The sequence below is a fragment of the Diceros bicornis genome, chromosome 24, assembly GCF_020826845.1.
Source record: "Diceros bicornis minor isolate mBicDic1 chromosome 24, mDicBic1.mat.cur, whole genome shotgun sequence".
In the NCBI taxonomy this organism is placed as follows: domain Eukaryota; kingdom Metazoa; phylum Chordata; class Mammalia; order Perissodactyla; family Rhinocerotidae; genus Diceros; species Diceros bicornis.
In genome coordinates, this window is record NC_080763.1 from 41,854,264 (window position 1) to 41,875,545 (window position 21,282).

The 21,282-nt window shown below is 38.5% G+C and overlaps 1 protein-coding gene across 1 annotated transcript; it reads left to right on the forward strand.

Moving 5' to 3' along the window:
- The first annotated feature begins 53 nt into the window (after positions 1-53).
- On the forward strand, positions 54-19,327 carry GSKIP (GSK3B interacting protein). Its single transcript, XM_058567653.1, has 3 exons — positions 54-122; positions 14,499-14,757; positions 17,416-19,327. The coding sequence occupies exons 2-3, from the start codon at positions 14,500-14,502 to the stop codon at positions 17,575-17,577; spliced, it is 420 nt and encodes a 139-aa protein (XP_058423636.1). The 5' UTR covers positions 54-122; position 14,499; the 3' UTR covers positions 17,578-19,327.
- The last annotated feature ends 1,955 nt before the right edge of the window (positions 19,328-21,282 follow it).

Below are 21,282 nucleotides of genomic sequence, written 5' to 3' on the forward strand. Positions count from 1 at the left end.
GGCCCGGAGGGGAGCAGTTCCGGCTCCGAGGGGGCGGGGCGAAGGCGGAGGAGAGGGCGCGGCGCCGGGTCCGCTCCAGACACGTCGGGAGGGCGGAAGAAGAAGACAGCGGTTGCGCACAGGTGAGCGGCCGGGGCGGGGGTGACCGCGGGCTTGCGGGCGGGCGGCCGCTGAGAGGGCTCGGGGGCGGGCCAGGGGCCCTCTGAGCGGGACGCGGCGCAGCGGCCGGGCCGTGAGGGGCGACGGCGGAAGGGGCCCGTGCGGCGGCCGAGAGGAGTCTGGGGGCGGGTCCGGCCTGGGCCGTCCCGGTCACCTTAGACCCCGACCCCGGAAACGGGCGCTCGGAGCGCCGCGGGGAAGCTGCAGCCGCCCTCGAGCATCCCCGCCCGCCCCCCGAGTATTGACCGGTGCCCACTGTCGGCAAGTTATTGGTCCCCTGCCTCGTTCAGGTATTGTCTCCAAAGCTTCGTTTCGTTACTGTGTGTCTAGTGGCTTGCAGTTCAGAGGGCGCTTTCTTCATCCTGGGTGGGCTGCACCAAGACCAGGAAACTTGAGTTTTCGAGGCATTTGTGGGCAGAACTGCCTTCTCTGATCCGTGCCAAAGCCTCCCGACCCCTGAGAAACCTGAGCGAAGTGTTTGTGCTGTTCTGGGAATCTGCGCAATCGTATTTCTGCCTTTTAGGAGACAACAACTGCAGGGGCGGAGCTGGCTCTTCACTCAGTCAACCCGAAAAGGCCTGCGTGCGGGTGCTCAGCGGCCTGGAAGCCTTCTGTCCTGGGTCAGAATCCTGACCCTGGCATTTATTAGCCGAGCCGCCTTGAACCGGCCACTGCCCTCTCTGAGCCTTTGCCAAGTGTGAGCGTGTTAATATCTTATCTCCGAGAATTGTGATGAAGCTTAAATGATAAGAGTAGGGAACGAACCTAAGCAGAGTCCTGATAACGTATAGTTTAATTTAGGATGGTAAATGAAGACGACCTGTTTAAGGAGATTTTGTTTAGATGTTGATAACTTTCATGAATGCCTTAGGATTACTAACACAGAGCAGAAATGTCGACAGAGAAAGCTCTGGTTCCCCTTTCCACAACCACTTTTTCATTTTAGAACCAGTGTGCTCTCCAGTGTATGTAGTTGCTTGGATTGTTGCTGCCCCTCATTCTTCGTAGACTTGTCCCAAGCATTCTCGGTAACTTCAATTCCCTTGCTCTTCATTTATTCAAAAATATTTGTTAAGGATCCGTTAAATAAAAGTCTCCACAACTGGTGATGTGAAAATGTAAAGAATCAGGCAGAACCTTCAAGGAGCTTATGTTCTAGAGTGAAAAGTCGATTCCTTTATTCAATAAATATTTATTGATTGCCTGCATGTGCCACGGACTGTTCTAGGTGTGGGGATACAGCAGTGAACAGATTAAGTTCCTGCCCTCCTGGAGCTTGTATTTTATTGAAGGGAGGAAAAACAAACAATAATCAAATAAATCATATGCCTTGTGCTGGTAAGTGCCATAGGGACAAATAAAGCAATATAAAGGAAATGGAGAGGGGAAGATTTGCCACTTTTATATAGAGGGGTAAGGAAAGACCTCTCTTATTTAATAGGGTGACATTTTAGCAGAGACTTGGAGAAAGCTGGGGAGCAAGGTACATGAGTACCTGGAAGAGTTGTTTTCCAGGCAGGGGGAACAGCAAGTGCAAGGCCCTATGGCAAGAGCATGCTTGGTGAGTTCAAGAAACACCAGGAGGGAGTAAAGGAAAGAGGAGGAGACAGGGGGTGAGGGGTTGTCAAGTCATGCCAGGCCTGTAGACCATTATAAGGACTTCGGCCATTACCCTGGGTGAATGGGGTCGAGGAGACAAGTGACAATCTGACCTCTAACTGCTGTGTTGAGAATAAGACTCGTGTGGGGGTGGGAGGACCAGAAGAAGGATATTGCAGATCAGTTAGAAGGATATTGCCATAATCCAGGCAAAAGATGACAGAAGGATATTGCAATAATCCACGCGAAAGAAGACAGAAGGATATTGCAATAATCCAGGCAAAGGATGACAGTGGCTTGGACTAGAGTAGCAGCAGTGAAGATGGTAAGAAGCAGTTGGTAGGCAGATATATTTTGAAGATGATAAGACATGTTTGTGAATAATAATGATAATACTTGCCATAAAAGGAATATAAACAAAGTGGTATGAAAATGTGAGATCTCTTTTGGCAGGGAATTACAAAAGGCCTTGGGAGGTTTGAACTGGACTTTTGGCGGATGGGTACAGTTGACTTCTTTCAAGTCCATATGTTAAATAAGTGATTTCCCTTGGAATATAGAATTACATTCAGGCTGTCCATTGAATGCCTGAGATTTCAAATATCAGAAAAGGAAAATAAAAATTGGAACATTTTGTAACAAACATACTCCCTTCAAAGTGTTAAGTGTGTTGTCTTATATGTTTTATGCTTTCTAGAAGAAATTCAGCATATATGTTAAGGTTTAGGAGCTGTCATGATTATATCTTTAGCTTAAATAGGGTGCGAACTCACCCTAAATCACAGTGCTATTTTTGTGTTTTATCAAAGACAAAGTATTATCACAAAATGTTAACAGCATTAATTAAGTGAGGAAGGTGAAGATAATTTCCAATCAAACTGTCAACTTTTTCAGAATTTTGTGAAAGGATTTGAAGTGACAGGTTAGAAGCTATATACTAGAGGCTGGATGGGCCATCCTTCAAAGAAATCCATGTTTATATGTGAAATCAAAGCCGATAAGATGATGTTGGCACTTTTTTTTTAAGACTTGCACCTGAGGTAACAGGAATATGATGTTAGGGCTCCCAGACTGCACAGCTCTTGGGGTCGCACAAGGCAGCAGCACAGTCACCCTACGTAACATAAAAACACCGAATTTAGTCAAACTGCTTGAGTTTCAGGATCAGCTCTTTTCTTCTTTAAAGATGTTTTTAAACACTTTATTTTTAATATATAATAATAGATAATATTTCTTGAGCTTACCGTGTGCCCAACACCATACTAAGCCGTACTGACCACTTCTTGTTCATGCTGAGAGAGTTTTCCAGACCATGATGTATGATACGAATAAAAGTAACCATGATTAAGATACTGCTTTCTGGCCCTCAGCTGACTGTCGTATTGTCAACTTAAAAGTCAAACTTCACTTCAAAAGTGAAAATTTGAAATCTGTATACTGCTCTTGAAATCTTTCTGGCTCGGTTCTTTTGTCAGGCTGTTGTATGACTGTCTTTCTACCCCCATTCTTTTCTCATCAAGGACAAAACTGACCTCTACAATCTTCTCCAGCTCTTTGATGCTGTAAATTTGTGATGACACAAAACAAAGTCTACTAAGTTAAGAAGTAGAGAATAAAGGACTTAGTAATCAATATCCTTTTTTTTTTTTTTGTGAGGAAGATTAGCCCTGAGCTAACATCCATGCCAATCCTCCTCTTTTTGCTGAGGAAGACCAGCCCTGAGCTAACATCTATTGCCAATCTTCCTCCTTTGTTTTTTTTTCCCCCCTTTTTCTCCCCAAAGCCCCAGTAGATAGTTGTATGTCATAGTTGCACATCCTTCTAGTTGCTGTATGTGGGACGCGGCCTCAGCATGGCTGGACAAGCGGTGTGTCGGTGTGTGCCCAGGATCCGAACCTGGGCCGCCAGCAGCGGAGTGCACGCACTTAACCACTAAGCCATGGGGCCAGCCCCAGTAATCAATATCTTGATAACCAGTTTCATAAACCCCCCAAAACACTAACACAGCCCAAAAATTATACCAACAGAGTAAGAGCTGGTTCCTAAATTATTTATATATGATGTTATAAGGAGTCATTTTGGAAACTTTATAGGAGGTGATGCAATCTGCCAGAATAACTAATAGCAACTGTAAGGTCTTCCAATTTTTGAAGGTGCTGGCTACAGAATATTGCTCAGAACCTGATAATGAGCCAATTCAGAGTTTAAATGGAAAGCAAAGAGGTTTTCTATTTTATGTTCTTTAGATATTGATTTGTTTTATGTTGGTTAGAATGTACTTTATATTATATAAATATAGTTCCAAATCCTCCAAGTATCCTAAAGGATTATAGAGAAACAAAAAACTAAGTCCTGGAATTTTTTTTTAAGCATTCAATTTTTTAGTCTTTTCCTAGAATCTCATTTACAATTTCTGGTTTTGAAGGAAAAGTTGTTTACAAGGTTGTAGTGTTGCTGTTTATTTACAGTTTAAAAGACTTGTCAAATTAACACTATATATTTCTTCATACTCAGCTCCCTCCTTAATCAACAAAAGCACAATACAATTCTGTTGGCTTGATCTGTTATTACTAAGTTTTGTATCTGTGTCTTTGTCGTTGTTGGAAGTGGGGTGCAGAGTAATTTTATAAATTGGTGTACAAATGGAAAAATAAGTCATTTTTACTTAAATTACAAATACTTTATATTTGTAATACTACAAATGATTCTGATTTAAAATTTTTAATTTCAAAATAAACATAAGTCTCAGAGCTATTGACAACAGATTAAATGTTATGTTACAGAAAATAAAGATTAAACTAGCTTCACCTTTGCTAAATTCTAAATGTTGCTGATTATAATGAATCAACTTTATTCCATCTTTACTTTCAAAACAGTTGTTTGAAATGCAGATAAATCCAAATCTCTCATTTCATTTGAAACTGAAGCTACCAGTTACTTTAACTGTCTTAATAGCCTGGCTTCTCTAAGAAGAAAAATGTTTCCACTTCCTACACCTTGTACTTTCCAACATATCACATTTTTAAAGTTTTTTGTCTTTTTGCAAATATAGTACATTTTCTTTTTGCCATAAAAAAATTAGAATATAGGGGCTGGCCTGGTGGTGTAGTGGTTAAGTTCATGCACTCCACTTCGGTGGTCCGGGGTCCGCGGGTTCGGATCCCAGGTGCAGACCTACATACTGCATATCAAGCCAGGCTGTGGCAGCATTCCACGTACAAAATAGAGGAAGATTGGCAGCAGATGTTAGCTCAGAGCCAATCTTCCTCACCAAAAAGAAAAATAAAATTAGAATATAAAAAATTAAGTAGAGAATAAAGGACTTTTAGTAATGAATATCTTGATAACCAGTTTCATGAATCTTCCAAAAACACTAACACAGCCCAAAAGTCATACCAACGGATGGATTAAGAGCTATCAATAATTACCGTAACTTTTAACAGAGAACAATATTGTAACTGAAGTAGGAAGAGCTATAAAAACTTAGAGGTCTGACTCTACTACTGACCTTCTACCAGCTCCCACCTCTGCCTGTTAACTTTATACCCCTATCCCAATGCCTGGAATTTCCAGCTTTTTGAGTTAATTTCTTGGGTTAGAGCAGTATTTCTCTTACTTTTCGCTCAAATAGGCAAAGGAAACCCTAGGGGTATGGAGGCATAACCTGAAGAGGGCGTGGCTTGAGACTTCCATTTGCTTTAAAATTCTAGGCAATTTTGCATCATACTCTGTAATATTGTTACTATAACAGTGATGTGTATTTTCCAGGAATGTGTAACATGTTTATCCTGTGGCTGTGTGTGCCCCTTGTCACAGGGCTGAGTACTACACAGCTTGAGAAGCAGAGAGTTAGAATTTTTTCTTTGGTTTATTCGTTCAGAAAATATTCAGTGAAGACTCACTTTTTGCCAGATACTGTATTGGTAATATAGACATACAGCCCCCCATTTCCAATGAGGTGTAAGTACAGCAGTACCAGTGCAGAGGTTCTACTAAGGAAGTTGGATAGTAATTAACTCTATCTTGAGATCAGATATGGAATCCTGAAATAAATGTGTCTAAGCTGGATTTTGAAGGATTAGAAGTCTGAAAGCGGGACTGGCCTGGTAGCATAGTGGTTAAGTTCACACTCTCCCCTTCAGCAGCCCAAGATTCGTGGGTTCAGATCCTGGGTGCGGACCTACACACCACTCATCAAACCATGCTGCAGCAGCATCCCACGTACAAAATAGAGGAAGATTGGCACAGATGTTAGCTCGGGGACCATCTTACTCAAGCAAAAAGAGGAAGATCAGCAATGGATGTTAGCTCAGGGCCAGTCTTCCTCACTGAAAAAAAAGAGTCTGAAAGTAATGTCAAAGTACAATTTTCTTAAAGTTAAAAATATGAGTCTTATACAAACATATAGTAAGCATGTGTCAAAAATGTATTTAATTCATTAGTGAAGAAACCAGCAAGATAGTAAAGTTGATTCAAAGTAGTATAGGAGAGACCAAAATCAGTGAAAGAAAAACTGATGTAGTAAGATGGCAAAGTTAGCTTAAAACTGGCTAAGGGATTTCCACTTCTAAGATAGAGTAACAGGGACCAGATTTACCCTTCTACCTGAAACAACAAAAAGTTGGCAGAAATATATGAAACAGTGGGCATCAGGCAATGAAGGACAGTGATCACTGAGAGGCAAGACACAAATGAGGTAAGCTTGTTGCCCCTGTTTATTGCCTGGAGAGAATTTCAAGGCATTGCACTGGGAGGAGAGACCCAGGTAGAACCCAGTGGTCTCCCTGAGTTGAGGATATGAAGCTAGGAGTCCATAGGCAGTTAGGACAGTGCTGGAAAGGAGAGAGCTTCACAGAGGGTGAGGGTTGTAGAGATATACAGAGGGTCTTACTCCAGCCTGCAGCTGAATACTGAGCAACACACAGATATGAGGAAATTACCCAGGGCTGGAAAAAGAACTACCTAAAAGAATTAGAGGAATTTTCGGAGCTCAAACAAGACCAGAGATAGTTGCTGGTCCTATCATCCAGAATGGAAAACTTCATTATTCAAAGGGCATCGGGTAGAGTACTTAGAAAGGCTTTGCCTTCATAGCGGGGCAAAATTAACCAGAGACTAAATACAGCTTTGATACAACCTTAAGTCTAAAGCAAGACCCAAAAGGATCAAGCTATTTCCAGATAACTACATCCAGAACAATGCTCAGTAATATTTAGAGGAATGTAAAAAGATCCAGCACCATACAAGGTAAAATTCACACTGTCTGGCCACCAATCAAAAATTAGCAGGCATGCAAAGCAACAGTATACAACCCATAATGAGGAGAAAAATCTATCAGTTGAAACTAACCCAGAAATAACACAACGAAATTAGTAGATAAAGACATTAAAACACTTATAACTATTTCATATGTTCAAAAGCTAGAGAAAAGATTGAGCAGATTAAGTAGAGACATGGAAAATATGTTTAAAAAAAAAGACCCGGGGCCGGCCCCAGGGCCCAGTAGTTAAGTTCAGCACGCTTTGCTTCAGTGGCCCGGGTTTGGCTCCTGGGTGCAGACCTAACATCACTCGCTGGCAGCCATGCTGTGGTGGCGACCCACGTACAAAATAGAGGAAGATTGGCACCGATGTTAGCTCAGGGTGAATCTTCCTCAAGCAAAAACGGGAAGATTGGCAACAGATGTTAGCTCAGAGTGAATCTTCCTCAGCACACACACCCAAAAAAAGACCCAAGTAGAAGAGATTAGGTACTGCAGAAGAAAAGATGAGTGAACCTGAAGACATAGCAATAGAAACTATTCAAAATGAAACACAAAGGGAAAAGAGACTGAAAAACTGAACAAAGCAGTCAGGAGTAGGACAGCTTTACTTCGACTAATATTCATGAAATCAGAGTCCCCAAAGACAGAAGGACAGATAAATGAAGAAATAATGGCCAAATTTTTTGAAATTTGTTAAAAACTATAAACCCACAGATGCAAGAGGCTTAAGGAACCAAAGGAAAGAAACACGAAGAAAACTGCACCAGGAGGAACGAAGATAACAATGTGTCATATTTCTCATGAGAAACAATGCAAGCAAGATGATAGTAGGGAAACATCTTTAAAATCTTGAAAGATAAAATAACTGTCAACCTAGGATTCTATACCCAGCAAAAATATCTTTCAAAAATGAAGGTGAAAGGAAGACTTGTTCAGATACACAAAAGCTGAAAGAATTCAGCAACAGCACACCTATGCTACAGGAAATGTTAAAGGAAATCCATCAGGCAGAAGGAAAATGGTACAGATCATAGTTAACAGATGTAGATCAACACAAAGGAATGAGGACCACCAGAAATATTATCTACATGGTTAAATATAAAATATTTTTTCTTATTACCTAAATCTCTTTGAAAAATAATTGTTTAAAGCAAAACTAACACATATTATGAAGTTTCTAACATATGTAAAAGTAAAATGTGTGACAAAAATAGCACAAAGACTAGTATGCTCTTGTAAGTTTCTTATACTATACATGAACTGGTCACTTGAAGGTAAACTGTGATAAATTAAGGATGTATACTATAAACTCTAAAGCAACCACCAAAACCACACAACAAAGAGTTAATAAGCCACCAAAGGATGTAAAATAGAATCCTAAAAAGTTGTTAGTCCAAAAGTAGGCAAAAAAATAAAGGGAATAAAGTACAGATGGGACAAATAGAAAACAAATGGCAAGATCACTAGTAACCATATTAATCAATCACAGTAATCATATTAAATGTAAATGATCTAAACACCCCAGTTAAAAGGTGAGAGTACCAAATTGGATAAAAAGGCAGGACCAAATTATATCCTGCCTACAAGAAACCCACTTGAAATATAAAGACATTACTGTTCCCATTCCCAAGAGCTTAAAATGGTGTACTATATCAAAATCAAATTCCCCTGTGTAAGTAGCAGCACCATGTCAAGTTGGGCCATCCCTATCTATTACTCCCTTAACATTTTTTTTGTATTAGACTAGCTAGGCTAGTCTCCTTACAATTCCTGCCACACCCTCTGCAGACTCTTGCTTATGTGTTGTTCCCTATGAAGAATCCTTCATAACTCTCAAGTCCTTTCTGCTTATCCATAACTCTTCATCTGTGCTCCTTCAAGACCAAGTTTGACTGGCCTGTTCCATGAGTCAAGCCCCATCATAATTATCAATTATGTAATAGATCATGGAATGTCAGCGCTCTTCAAGAACGGTAAAGAATTTCCTGTCTATTCCGTTTATATTATAGATGAGAAAACCATGAGGCTAGTGAGGTTACATGGCCAGCCCAAGTTCATACGAGTTTAGTGGTAAGTTTGTAGTAAGGACCAAGACATCATTGTTTTCTGTAATTATCTGCCACTTACAATTAAGTACATTTCTTAGGTTATAATGATGGTGCATGTGTGTGGGGTTAATATTTGTGTGCATATTTCATGTGCCTATCTTTATCTCCCAAATTAGGCTGTAAGCTACCAGTAGACATCTTTAATTAGTATTCTGATACTTAGAAAAATGCTGGATATGTGGATGCACAGTGGATTATGATATCTGATTAATAAATTTAGAATGTAAATTGACAAGATTGAAAAATATAAGAAGTAATTCATTAGTTTTTACCATTTGAAACAATGATCTTCATTCCCGTGCATAGAGTAGCTAAGATTCAAAATAGATTTTCTAACACATGTATTTCCAAATCTTCCTATTCATATATACAATAAGTTTAATTCAGTGCCTTCACGTCTATTGATTTTTTTCAACTGTAATATAAACTCAGTTCATTCTCATTATCCAAAAACATTCACAAAGGTCTAGACCTGTGCTGTGTGACAGAGTAATCACTAGCTATTTAAATTTAAATGAGTGAAAATTAAATCTGAAATTTAGTTCCTCAGTCATTCTAGCCAAACTTCAAGTGCTTAATAGCCACATGTGGCTAGTAGCTACTGTATTGGACAGCACAGATAAAGAACATTTCTATCATTGCAGAAAGTTTCATTGGTCTAGAATTTCTTATGTAATGATAAGTTGTTTTTTCTACAGAAAAGGAAACCAAGGATTTTTACAGGATTCACATTGATGAGTCAGCCATTCTGGTAACCTGACAGCAGCTCTAATGTCTCAATAGTAATTCTAGTAGTTGTCCTTTCACGGACATGGGCATGCGTTTCCTCATCCTCAATGGTACTGGCCTCCGCAGTCAGGTACACAAGATAATCCATTGAGAAGTAAGAAGAAAATAAGTTTATATTTCATATTTTACCATTTCCCATTTAAATTCATGTTTATGTTGTTAATATTTTAATTGTGGTAGAATGTATGTAAATAAATATAAATATAATGAGATGTCTGCTCAAAATATTTTTAGTTATTGGGATCAGAAATGTAGAAACCACTTCTCTAGTGCCTCATTGATAAGGCCACTGAGTTGCTCCCTGCTCTGCTTCTGTAGCTCCTGTCATTACCAACTGACTTCATGTTTTTTGGCTCGGTGTTCAAACTCCTCAAGAGAGGATCTGATTGGATAGGCCAGTCACCATCCAGAATCAAGTACTTGGACACCAGAGCTGTTGATTCAGGACAATTCATAAACCCCTTACTAGCCTCAAGATGGTGCCTTTAATTCAAACAGCCATCCCTGATACATTTTGATGTGATCATGGTGCTGGAGTTACAGAGGACAAAGCATGACACCTATAATTAAGGAACCTTTCCAAAGAAGTCTGTGAACTTGATGAGTACTCTGGGCCTCCTTTTAAGAGAACCATGTAAACTACCTGTTTACATCTCTCATCTGACTGTGTTAATTAAAAGTAAATTATGACTGTTCCAAAAAGGAAGGGCAGGAAATGAAGTCTCTTTGGCTACTCTCATACTCTTTTCCTGATGATAGGATATGGATGGACACTGTGGTAGACAGAATAATGGCCCCTCAAAGATGTCTATATCCTAATCCCCAGAAACTGTGAGTATGTTACCTTATATGACAAAAGGGACTTTGCAGGTTTGATTAAGAACCTTGAATGGGGAAATTATCCTGGATTGTCCGGATGGGTCCAGCATAATCACAGTGGTCCTTATAAAAGGAGTGCAGGTGTCAAGAGTCAGAAAAAGATGTGAGCACAGAACCAGAGGTTGGAGTGATGTGATTTAAGGTGGAGGAAGGGACCACGAGCCAAGGAATGCAGGTTGCCTCTAGAAGCTAGAAAAGGCAAGGAAACAATTCTCCCCTGAAACCTCCAGGAGTGCAGCCCTGCTGACACCATGATTTTAGATTTCTCACCTCTAGAATTATAAGAAAGTAATTTGTGTTCTTTTAAGCCACTAAATTTGTGGTAATTTATTACAGCAGCAGTAGGAAACTAATAGAGACACACATTAATATTCAAATTCTACGAAGCTTTTTTTTTTCTTTTTTTGATGAGGAGGATAAGCCCTGAGCTAACATCTGTTGCCAATCCTCTTTTTGCTGAGGAATATTGGCCCTGGGCTAACATCCATGCCCATCTTCCTCTACTTTATACATGGGATGCCTGCCACAGCGTTGCTTGATGAGTGGTGCACAGGTCTGCACCTGAGAATCTGAACCCGCGGACCCTGGGCTGCCCAAGCAGAGCGCGCAAATTTAACCACTATGCCACGGGGCCAGCCCCTCTACAAAGCTTGTTAAACACTTTCTCCATGACAGGCACAAAAATATCATTAGGGTTCCATTTTTTTAAACCACTTTGCTAAAGCTGTTGAAGATCTAGATCAATCACTGCTTTTCATTTTGAGTAGCTCCTGAATCTTGATGCTAGCTTAAAATGCTATTAACTTTTGTAATGATTCAACAATAAAATCTGTCATTTTCATTCATATATATCATCAAAAGTTCTGAACGTGTCTGCTATTTTATGCGTCATCCAAAGACATTTCAGAAAAAATCTCAGTCTTAGGAAAGGTGTCTTGCTCTTTTTTGCCCCTTGGTGCTAGTTATTACACAACAACAATTTGGTGATGTACTTTGCTGACCTAGGAGGATTTCTTCCATTCTAATATAAGAGTCTTCATCTTTCTCCATCATTAAGGTTCTAATTGCAATGAATTAGACTCTTGCTTTAAAATCTCGACTCTTGTCAAACTTCCCTATGTAAACATCTTTTTCATGTAATGATTATTATTTCTGACATGCATAATTGAGGTACTTGATTACTTGAGGAAAATAAAGATGTTTGGTATTCATGGTAGTAAGCAATTTATAGTAGACAGTCACATTTCAAAATCTTCAAAACTGGGGCCTGCCCAGTGGCATAGTGGTTGAGTTCGTGTGCTCCACTTCGGTGACCCAGGGTTTGCAAGTTTGGATCCTAGGCACGGACCTACACACTGCTTACCAAACGATGCTGTAGCAGGCATGCCACATATAAAGTAGGGAAAGATAGCCCAGGGCCAATCTTCCTTAGCAAAAAGAGGAGGATTGGCAACAGATGTTAGCTCAGGACTAATCTTCCTCACCAAAAAAAGAAAAAAAAATTCTTCACAATTGAGTCTGTACAAAAATAAAATGGGCTCCTTTCTTATACATAAAACCAAGGATAACATTAAGGAGTATAATGATTATTTTTAGAATAAAGTAGAAATTTTTAGGAAATCAAGTATTTTCCCTTTCATATATAGTAAGTCAATATTAGATTTCAGTTATCTGACAAATTGCTTCAACAATAATTGGTAAATTTATAATTAACTTGTTAGTAGTGAGTGACTAATTCTGTAAGGTGCTGTGGCAGACAAGATAAAGGACTCTTAAATCATTTTATTTTATTTATTTATTTATTTTAATTTTATTTATTTATTTGTTTTTTTCCCCCAAAGCCCCAGCAGATAGTTGTATGTCATAGCTGCACAGCCTTCTAGTTGCTGTATGTGGGATGCCGCCTCAGCATGGCCGGAGAAGCGGTGCGTTGGTGCGTGCCTGGGATCCGAACGCGGGCCGCCAGTAGCGGAGCGCCCGCACTTAACCGCTAAGCCACGGGGCCGGCCCAATAAAGGACTCTTAAAACATATCATTAGTTGAAATAGGATTGGAGGAATATATTTGCACATTTGCTATGTAATTTTTTGAAATAGCTTTACATAGTTCATAATAAATTGCCTTTAGCAAATAGTTTTGACTTTTATTATGTGCAAATGACATGCAGCTGTAGGAACTCTAGCTCCTTAAGATTTTTGCTCATAATTTAGAGCAGTGGCTATGCGGTAGAATCACCCAGAAGCTCTGAAAAAATACCCAGAAAAATCTCCCAAAGATCTGATTCGGTTTCTCTGAGGGGTCAGTGGCCAAGGTTGAAAACCACTAACTTAGAGGATTTTGACCCTCACACAAATAGGGCACGAGTTAGTAATTTTAGAAAAAGAGATGGAATTTGTAAGGTAATAGACAAATGGTGTAAATAAATGTTCATAACAAGTTGAGGAGTCCTGCTGCATTCTGGACAGCGGATGCTTAATCCATATCAGAGAAATGAAAACTTACTTTTAAAGCCTGCAGGTAAAAAGAAAACAATATCTTGTTCTGAAAAGCCCTTTTTACATTCCAAAGCAGTCTCACATTTCTTAACTTTTGTCTTTCAGACATTTCGAATTTTAACAATACTCACTGCCACCCCAGTCACAGAAAAGAAGCTAGAACTACACAGCAGCCTGGCAGTAATATTGGATCAAGTTAGCACAAGAAATAATATTTTTCAAATTATAATATTTGGGCCAGTTCAAATAAGTGGTGAAAAGATCAGTCATTCAATAAATGGTGTTGGGACAGTAAGCTATTCATTTGGAAAATAAAGCTATACAAAATAAATTCCAGATGGATCAAAGAGTTAAATATAGAGAGTAAGAATTCAGAAGACAATTTAGAGGGCTTTAGAAATGTAATCATAGGATAGGGAAGGCCTTCTTAAGCAAAACCCCAAATCCAGAAGTCATAAAAAGAAACTGTTGAGAGGTAGTGTACTATGGTAGGTAAAGACTTGAATTGTGATTTCAGATGACCTGAGTTCATTTCCCTTTCTGTTTTTTACAGCTGTATATCTTAGAACCAAAAATACCCTGAAACATCATTGTTTGCCTCTCAAATAGGCAAATATTGAAAAGGATTGGGAAGAATATGGTGAAAAAGAGTACAAGCCCTCATATTCTATTGGTGGGGTATAAATTAGTACAGCCTTTCTTTGAAGGGTGCATCGGCAGCATCTATTGAAAATTCAAATGAGCAAATACTTTGACTCAGCAATTCCAGTTTTAAATATCTATCCTAATTTTCTAATAATTTCTATTTATTCTAATTACAGATAATTTTATATAAATAATTTCTGTTCTAATTATTCTAGTTCTAAATATTTCTAAAATGTACATTTAGAAAGAAGTATATAGTAGGATTTTACTGAGGCATTGTTTGAAATAACTAAAAACTAATATTCTAAATTCTTATCAATATGGGAATTAACCTTTTGGGGAGAAGTGGAGAACAGAGATTCTTTTTTTGAAAATCTATAGGTGTCTGTAATTTTGCTATGAAAATCTATGGAAGATGATTTTAGACAATATTTTCCCTAAAAGTGGTCAGCTGATTAATGTTTTCTATTAAGCAGCAGTTACAGGCGTCGCTACTTTCAATCAAGCAATACTATTTGGAATGTCTTCCTATAAACAAGTTTTATATCTGCTTTTTTGCAGAATGGAAACAGACTGTAATCCCATGGAGCTGAGCGGTGTGGCAGGATTTGAAGAAGATGCAGAGCTTAATGGTTTTGACGGAACTGATATAAAAGACATGAGGCTAGAAGCTGAGGCAGTTGTCAACGATGTTCTCTTTGCTGTTAGCAACATGTTTGTCTCCAAAAACCTGCGCTGTGCAGATGATGTGGCCTATATCAACGTGGAGACAAGAGAAAGGAACAGATACTGCCTGGAGCTCACTGAAGCAGGGCTTAGGGTAAGTCACTTTTCTTTTCAGAAAAAAAATTTATATCTTTACCACTTTATCAAAAAGGCCGGGGGGTGGGGGCGGCATAGGGGAAGAGTGTTTGTTGAATGAGAAAGCACCCAGCAGCTTCCAAGATTTTTTTAAGGAAAACTTTTTTCCTAGGAATTTTTACTAATTCAAGTCTTTCAGTCAACATGTGGAAATCGAATTTTTTGAAAAAGGAAAAACATTTGATTTACAGAATGTTATTTTGTTTTAATCACCCCCGAAATTAATATATTTCTTATCTGTAGATAAATATGTCCACCCAAGTTATGCATTCTCTGCCTTGGATGAGTTTTGCAGTCATTGTGTTGAGAGGATCTTTTTCTCCCTCTTATAAATGTCTCTTCTATTAAAACAACATACTTGACTCTACCGTTCTGTAGCTGTTAGATCAGAATTCAGTCACAGTAGAACACTCCACCTCGACATTTCCAAGAGTGTCATTACATGAGAGCTTTTCTAGGCAGAGTGACCCGCCTACATCCTTTACCAGAACCATGAGTTTAGAAATAGTAGAAAGCACTGCTGAGAGCAACTTTTCTCCTAAAAGGAGAAAAAACTTACTATTATGAAAATTGTTGACCTACTGAACAAAAGAATAGACATGAGAAACCCCAAAATTTAGTTTTAACTTTACTAATTAATTAATCTTCAGTCTTCGAGATATCTGGCTTTTCTGTTTCTGTATCTGTTAAGAGTAGTTCCCCGAAAGTTACACAGTTTCGTAAGGTAGAGGGCAAGACCTAAGCAAGTAAGAATGTCATGTAATATGATGTTAAACAAGTACGTGAGTATCTCGTAATTTCACTTGATGAAATTTGCTTAAAAGTGTATGAATGGTGTGTTCTGTGTGTTCCTTGATGGACAATCACTTAACATTGAAGCAAATTGCAAGGCCAGCATCTTCACTACTCTCAGGTTCCTCACAACTGCCGTGTGCTTAGCTTTGGGAGGAGTGCCTGAATTAACTAACCTTTGTGCTCTTCTTCCTAAATCCCTAAATTTATACTAAAAGCTCATAGTCTTTGGAAGTGGATCTTAAATGGAAACAGGCAAATCAAAAGTAGAGATAAATGACCCCCAGGAAATTAATTCCATCTTACATTGATTAATTTAAGGTGGCTTTGGTGAGGCTGGAAGGGTTCTGATCAGAGTCGGAAGTCTTACATGTGAATTTGAGTGATCTTGGGTGAGTCAGTAAGCCTCTCTGAGTCCCTGCTTCTTTATCTATTACTTGGAGGTTAAAAAAAAACTAAAAAAGATTTGGGGGATGATCATATGACTAAAGTTTGCAGAAAGATCTGGATCAGTTTAAAACCTACCATGTAGGTACTCAAGTATTTGTTTTTTCAGTCTGATTCAGTTCACATTTATTGAACAGCTATTCTGTGTCAAGAGTTGGAAATCAAACCATGAGTAAGACCGGATCCCTGGCCACCAGGAAGACCACAGTCTGGCCAGGCTAAGGGAGGGGCACAGAGCTGGGATGGACAGTAGAAAGTGCTGCAGTAGAGCATGGTTCTGAAGACGTGACTCATCTTCCTTAGGTGTCTGCCTCTGCTTTTCATTAAAAACAACAATGCTGCTTCTATTTCTAACGTAAACTTGCATCTGTTACAGCTTGAGTAGATGTCAAAAAAATATGGGATTTGTGTAGGGAATTCATAAGCTTTAGTCAAGTCAACAAAAACTAAATTGATTTTGTTCTACACTGTGCTGGTGAACCATGAGATATCTTATAATCTTGTAGAAAAAAGCCTTCGCTGTATTCAAAGAAAGAAAACAACACACAGAATAACTTCCCCTTTATCTCTCGGAGTTGAGCATTCGTTTCCCTGTCGGATAAGTAATGTATTGGTAATGTGAATGTGACCTTTCAATTAGAAAGTGGGATTAAAACTATAAACAATTTTTAGAATTCTTTATGACTCCAAACCAAATAAATAATAATAAAAATATAGACTAATAATATATTATCTGTTATAATGCCTTTATATAGTAGACCCTCAATATATGTGGAATTAAATAGAAGCATGTTTTAGACTATAAATGTGAAATACCATTTTTGTGTATTTTTTTAAATTCTCTATTTTACATTCCTTTTAGGATCAGGAGTAGGTAAATCGAACCTTTTAAATTTGGGGGAAAAAATTATAAAGAGAGCATTTTGCTGGTGGTGTTCCTATATGTTATAAATTGTTTATATGTTAAAGGTTGTATTACAAATATGCATTATTCTAACTATTTTTTTTTGTGAGGAGATCAGTCCTGTGCTAACATCTGCCAATCCTCCTCTTTTTTTTTTTTTTTTTTTTTTTGCTGAGGAAGACTGGCCCTGGGCTAACATCCGTGCCCATCTTCCTCCACTTTATATGGGACGCCGCCACAGCATGGCTTGCCAAGCAGTGCCTCAGTGCACACCCGGGATCCGAACCGGCGAACCCTGGGCCGCCACAGCAGAGCGCGTGCACTTAACCACTGGCGCCACCGGGCCGGCCCCTATTCTAACTATTGATTGAGAAATATTGTCATTCGAGACTGTCCCATGTAAACACTTGGTTTTTGCCTTCTGTACCAAGATGAAATCTAATTATTTAATTCACTGTTGCATTTCTCTTGTAGGTGGTAGGTTATGCTTTTGACCAGGTGGATGACCATTTACAGACTCCCTACCATGAAACAGTCTACTCCTTGTTGGATACACTCAGCCCCGCCTACCGGGAAGCATTTGGAAACGCACTTCTTCAAAGACTGGAAGCTTTGAAAAGGGATGGACAGTCGTGACTAAGCTTTTTCCTTTCAGAGGGGGCTGCTGCTGGTCCAAAAGGTTGACATAAAGCTTGAAATTCTTGCATATGGTCGTAGTAGAAAATGCATTCTTTGGTTTTATGTCTTTATCATTTCTTGCTTCAAATTTAGGCTTTTGACTCAGAACGTTATCCATTAACAAACTGTCTTTTTTAGTTTCTGATTCATTAAGAGAATCTTGAGGCCGCTGCTGTGACACCATCATTAAGACCTTCGGATTTCTTCATATAGTATCTCTGCATTTGAAAACCTAATAAGTATTTCATTCTGTTATTACAGGACTTTGATGCTGCCAGCACTCTCTTTTACATAGGAATTTCTAGATTTGCACAGTAATATAGGAATTAAAATGACCTAACTTCAGACTTTGATTCAGCTTGCTAAATCAGGGGTTTACTACTAGCTTGGACTGACTTTGTAGTAATTATTTTACTACTAGCCTTATTGGAAACGAATTATCAACTAGTTTCCCCTGCACAAATTTTGAAATTCAGTGCTTCACTTACTCTATTTGTAATACTAATATGGACTAATAAAGATGAATTATATATTACTTAGCTAGTATTAAATGAGAAACAGGTACTGAAATAGTTCTGTATTCCTTATTTGCAACAGCCAGCCAACTAAGAGGACAAACCTTTAGCAAATGAATGTAATAATTACTTGTTTCCAAGATATTTAAGCACATAAGCAAATACAGGAACAGGCTCCATTCTTTTTCTTAATAAAAAGCATCTTCAATGTGTGATTTAAAAGAAAGAAGAATCTGATTTCCTAGAAAACAATATTTTGGCCTGTGTTGATTCTTATTATGAATGTTTGTTTACATAATGTACAGTATATATTCAGAAAGTATTTTTGCTTCAGCGTTTACTTTCTATAATGTAGTGGTTTGGTATTCCCTCAGCGCCCTCCTTCCCCAACAGATGTACAGTGTTCTGTCTCAATGCTAAATCTGCAATGTAACGTGAGTGCATTGTATGGGTTTGAAACCAAAGGATGAATGAAACATTCAGAGACTAAATATTTGAAAAAAGGAGACTCTGTATTTTATATTTTATTACAGGTACTAATATTTATAAAAATAAACTATACCATACTGCTACATGTTTTCAGTTACATGTTGAATAATAAAAGATTGGGGCGTTGTTTTTTTTAAAAAAAGCAATCTAAAGCAGCAACTGTGGAAGTGTTGAGCTGAAATTCTGCATCTGGTCACACCTTCATAATTTGTCATTTGCAGACTTTTTTTAATCATTATTAAATAATAGGTACTTTTAGACTCTGAAGATGATGTGGACCAGAGCAAATTGAAGTTCGCTTCGGGTCGCTATTCATTGTCAGACTTCACTGGAATGCTTTAATTATGTTTGATAAATGCATGTTCATTCTCAGTTTTATTTTCAGGTGATTAACTGTTTGGGCAATGAAGTCTAACTTCAGGTTGAACTTTCTCATGCTTAATCTCAGGCCGAATGTAAAGGGTATTTTGTAAAGTTTGAATAAAATTCTGTTTACTCATTTTGAGTTAAGTATGATGAAAAGTGATTGTATGTCTAAAAATTGAAGTTTGTTTTGTGATAAATGATTGATTCCAAGAGCTCCCGTTTCCATTTTTGAATTCTGTATTGTTACATTTTGATGTGAAATAATTTGCTCTTTTTATTACTATGAAAGAGGAACAGAGAGAGAAGACATTAATAAAACTACACAGATATGAAAACCACTAGATAATAAAACTTTCATTTTATCTAGATTGTTTAAAGAATTTAACCAGGGCGGGCCCCGTGGCTTAGCGGTTAAGTGCGCGTGCTCTGCTACTGGCGGCCCGGGTTCGGATCCCGGGCGCGCACTGACGCAGCGCTTCTCCGGCCATGCGAGGCCACGTCCCACATACAGCAACTAGAAGGATGTGCAACTGTGACATACAACTATCTACTGGGGCTTTAGGGAGAAAAAGGTGGGAAAAAAAAAAACCCAGAATTTAACCAGATAAATTAAGCCTTGATTTCACTTCCAAAAGAAAAAAAAAAAACTCTAAATAAATAACTCTTACAAATCAATAAGGAAAAAAAGAGAGAGCCAGCCCCAGTGGCCTAGTGGTTAAGTTCGGCACGCTTTTGCTTTGGTGGCTCAAGTTTGATTCCCAGGCATGGACCTACACCACTCGTCTATCAGTAGCCATGCTGTGACAGCAGCTTACATACAAAATAGAGGAAGATTGGCAACAGATGTTAGCTCAGGGCAAATCTTCGTCAGCAAAAAGAAAAAAAAATGAAAACAATGGGTAAATAATATGATCAAACAACTCAGAAAAATATACAAATGTCTAGTAACCACTTGCAAGATATTCAACCCAACCAGTAATTCAAGAAAGGAAAATAAATTTGGCTATGTTGGGCCATTTCACTTAATAATCGAGTAATTTCTCTTATTTAAATATAACACTATCAATAAAGATTTAGTGAGGGGCATTCTGAGGTTCTGTTGGAGGATATATTGGTGAAACCTTTCTGGAAGACCTTAGTAATAAAGCCTTTACAAAGCTTATAGCTCCTGTACTGGTAATATCCTAGCAGTCTAGCATAGGGAAATGATTCAGCAGAAGATACACTACAAGGATATTCATTTTCTCTAATGGAAAATTGGAAAGGCTCTAAAAAGTGGTAAGGTTATGACATCCTTTTGATGGAAAAATATGCAGCCATTAAAAATTGTGAAAAGAAATAATGGGGAAAAATTATGCTATGTGAAAAAAGATAAACTATGTTTTGAAAAATTGTATGCAATAGAAGGAAAAATGAAATAAAATATTGTACAATGTTAATAGTCATCACTAGGTGGTAAGATAGGTAATTTTCATTTTCTTTATATACTTTTTCACATTTTCTACCTTAGCTTTATGTACTAATTGGAGGGGAAATGCAGTCGATGTGGGGTTTCAGGTAGTTGAAGAATGTTTCTACCAAAAGCACCAAGCTGTGCTGAGTTGTGTCTGCTCCCAGGATCCTTGAAGAGGCAGTATGATTACAAAGAAAAAAGAGGGCACACCTCGTTTCCCACAATGACACTCTTCTCACCTTTCCTCCAGGTCCAGAATCAATCGTCCCACTTGCCACACAGCTAAACAGCGGCAGCTAATGGTGTACTGATCATTATTAGCTTCTTCCGTCACAACACTGCACTATTCTCTCTCTAGTGTTCAAAAACACAAAATGTGCTGTTTGCTTGCTAAGGGGGAACAGAGTAGGAAAACATAGATTCTGCTATGTGCCATGTTGACTTGAGAACTCGGCCTTCAACCCCTTTATTTTGTGGATGACACAGCTGAGACTTGGACAGATTGAGGGACTTGCTCAGCAGCCCACCTCTGAGTGGTCGAGTTAGGCAGAACCCAGGTCTTCTGACTCCCCAGCTGTCTCCATACAGTACATGTTAATAAAAGCATCGCCTGAACTTTGTGGTTATATGAAACCTCATTTTGAAAGAGGAAAGGAATAACAGTAAAAGAAAGGTTAGTTGGTATAATAGAATTAATCAATAGAATCTCCTTTCCTAGCCTACCAATATAATAGATATAAAATTCTGTGGAAGCCATCTCCTACCTATGGCACTAGCTCATTTATGTTATCAGTAGTGCAAACAATAGAAATGAAACAAAGGTGAGATGTTTTATGAGAG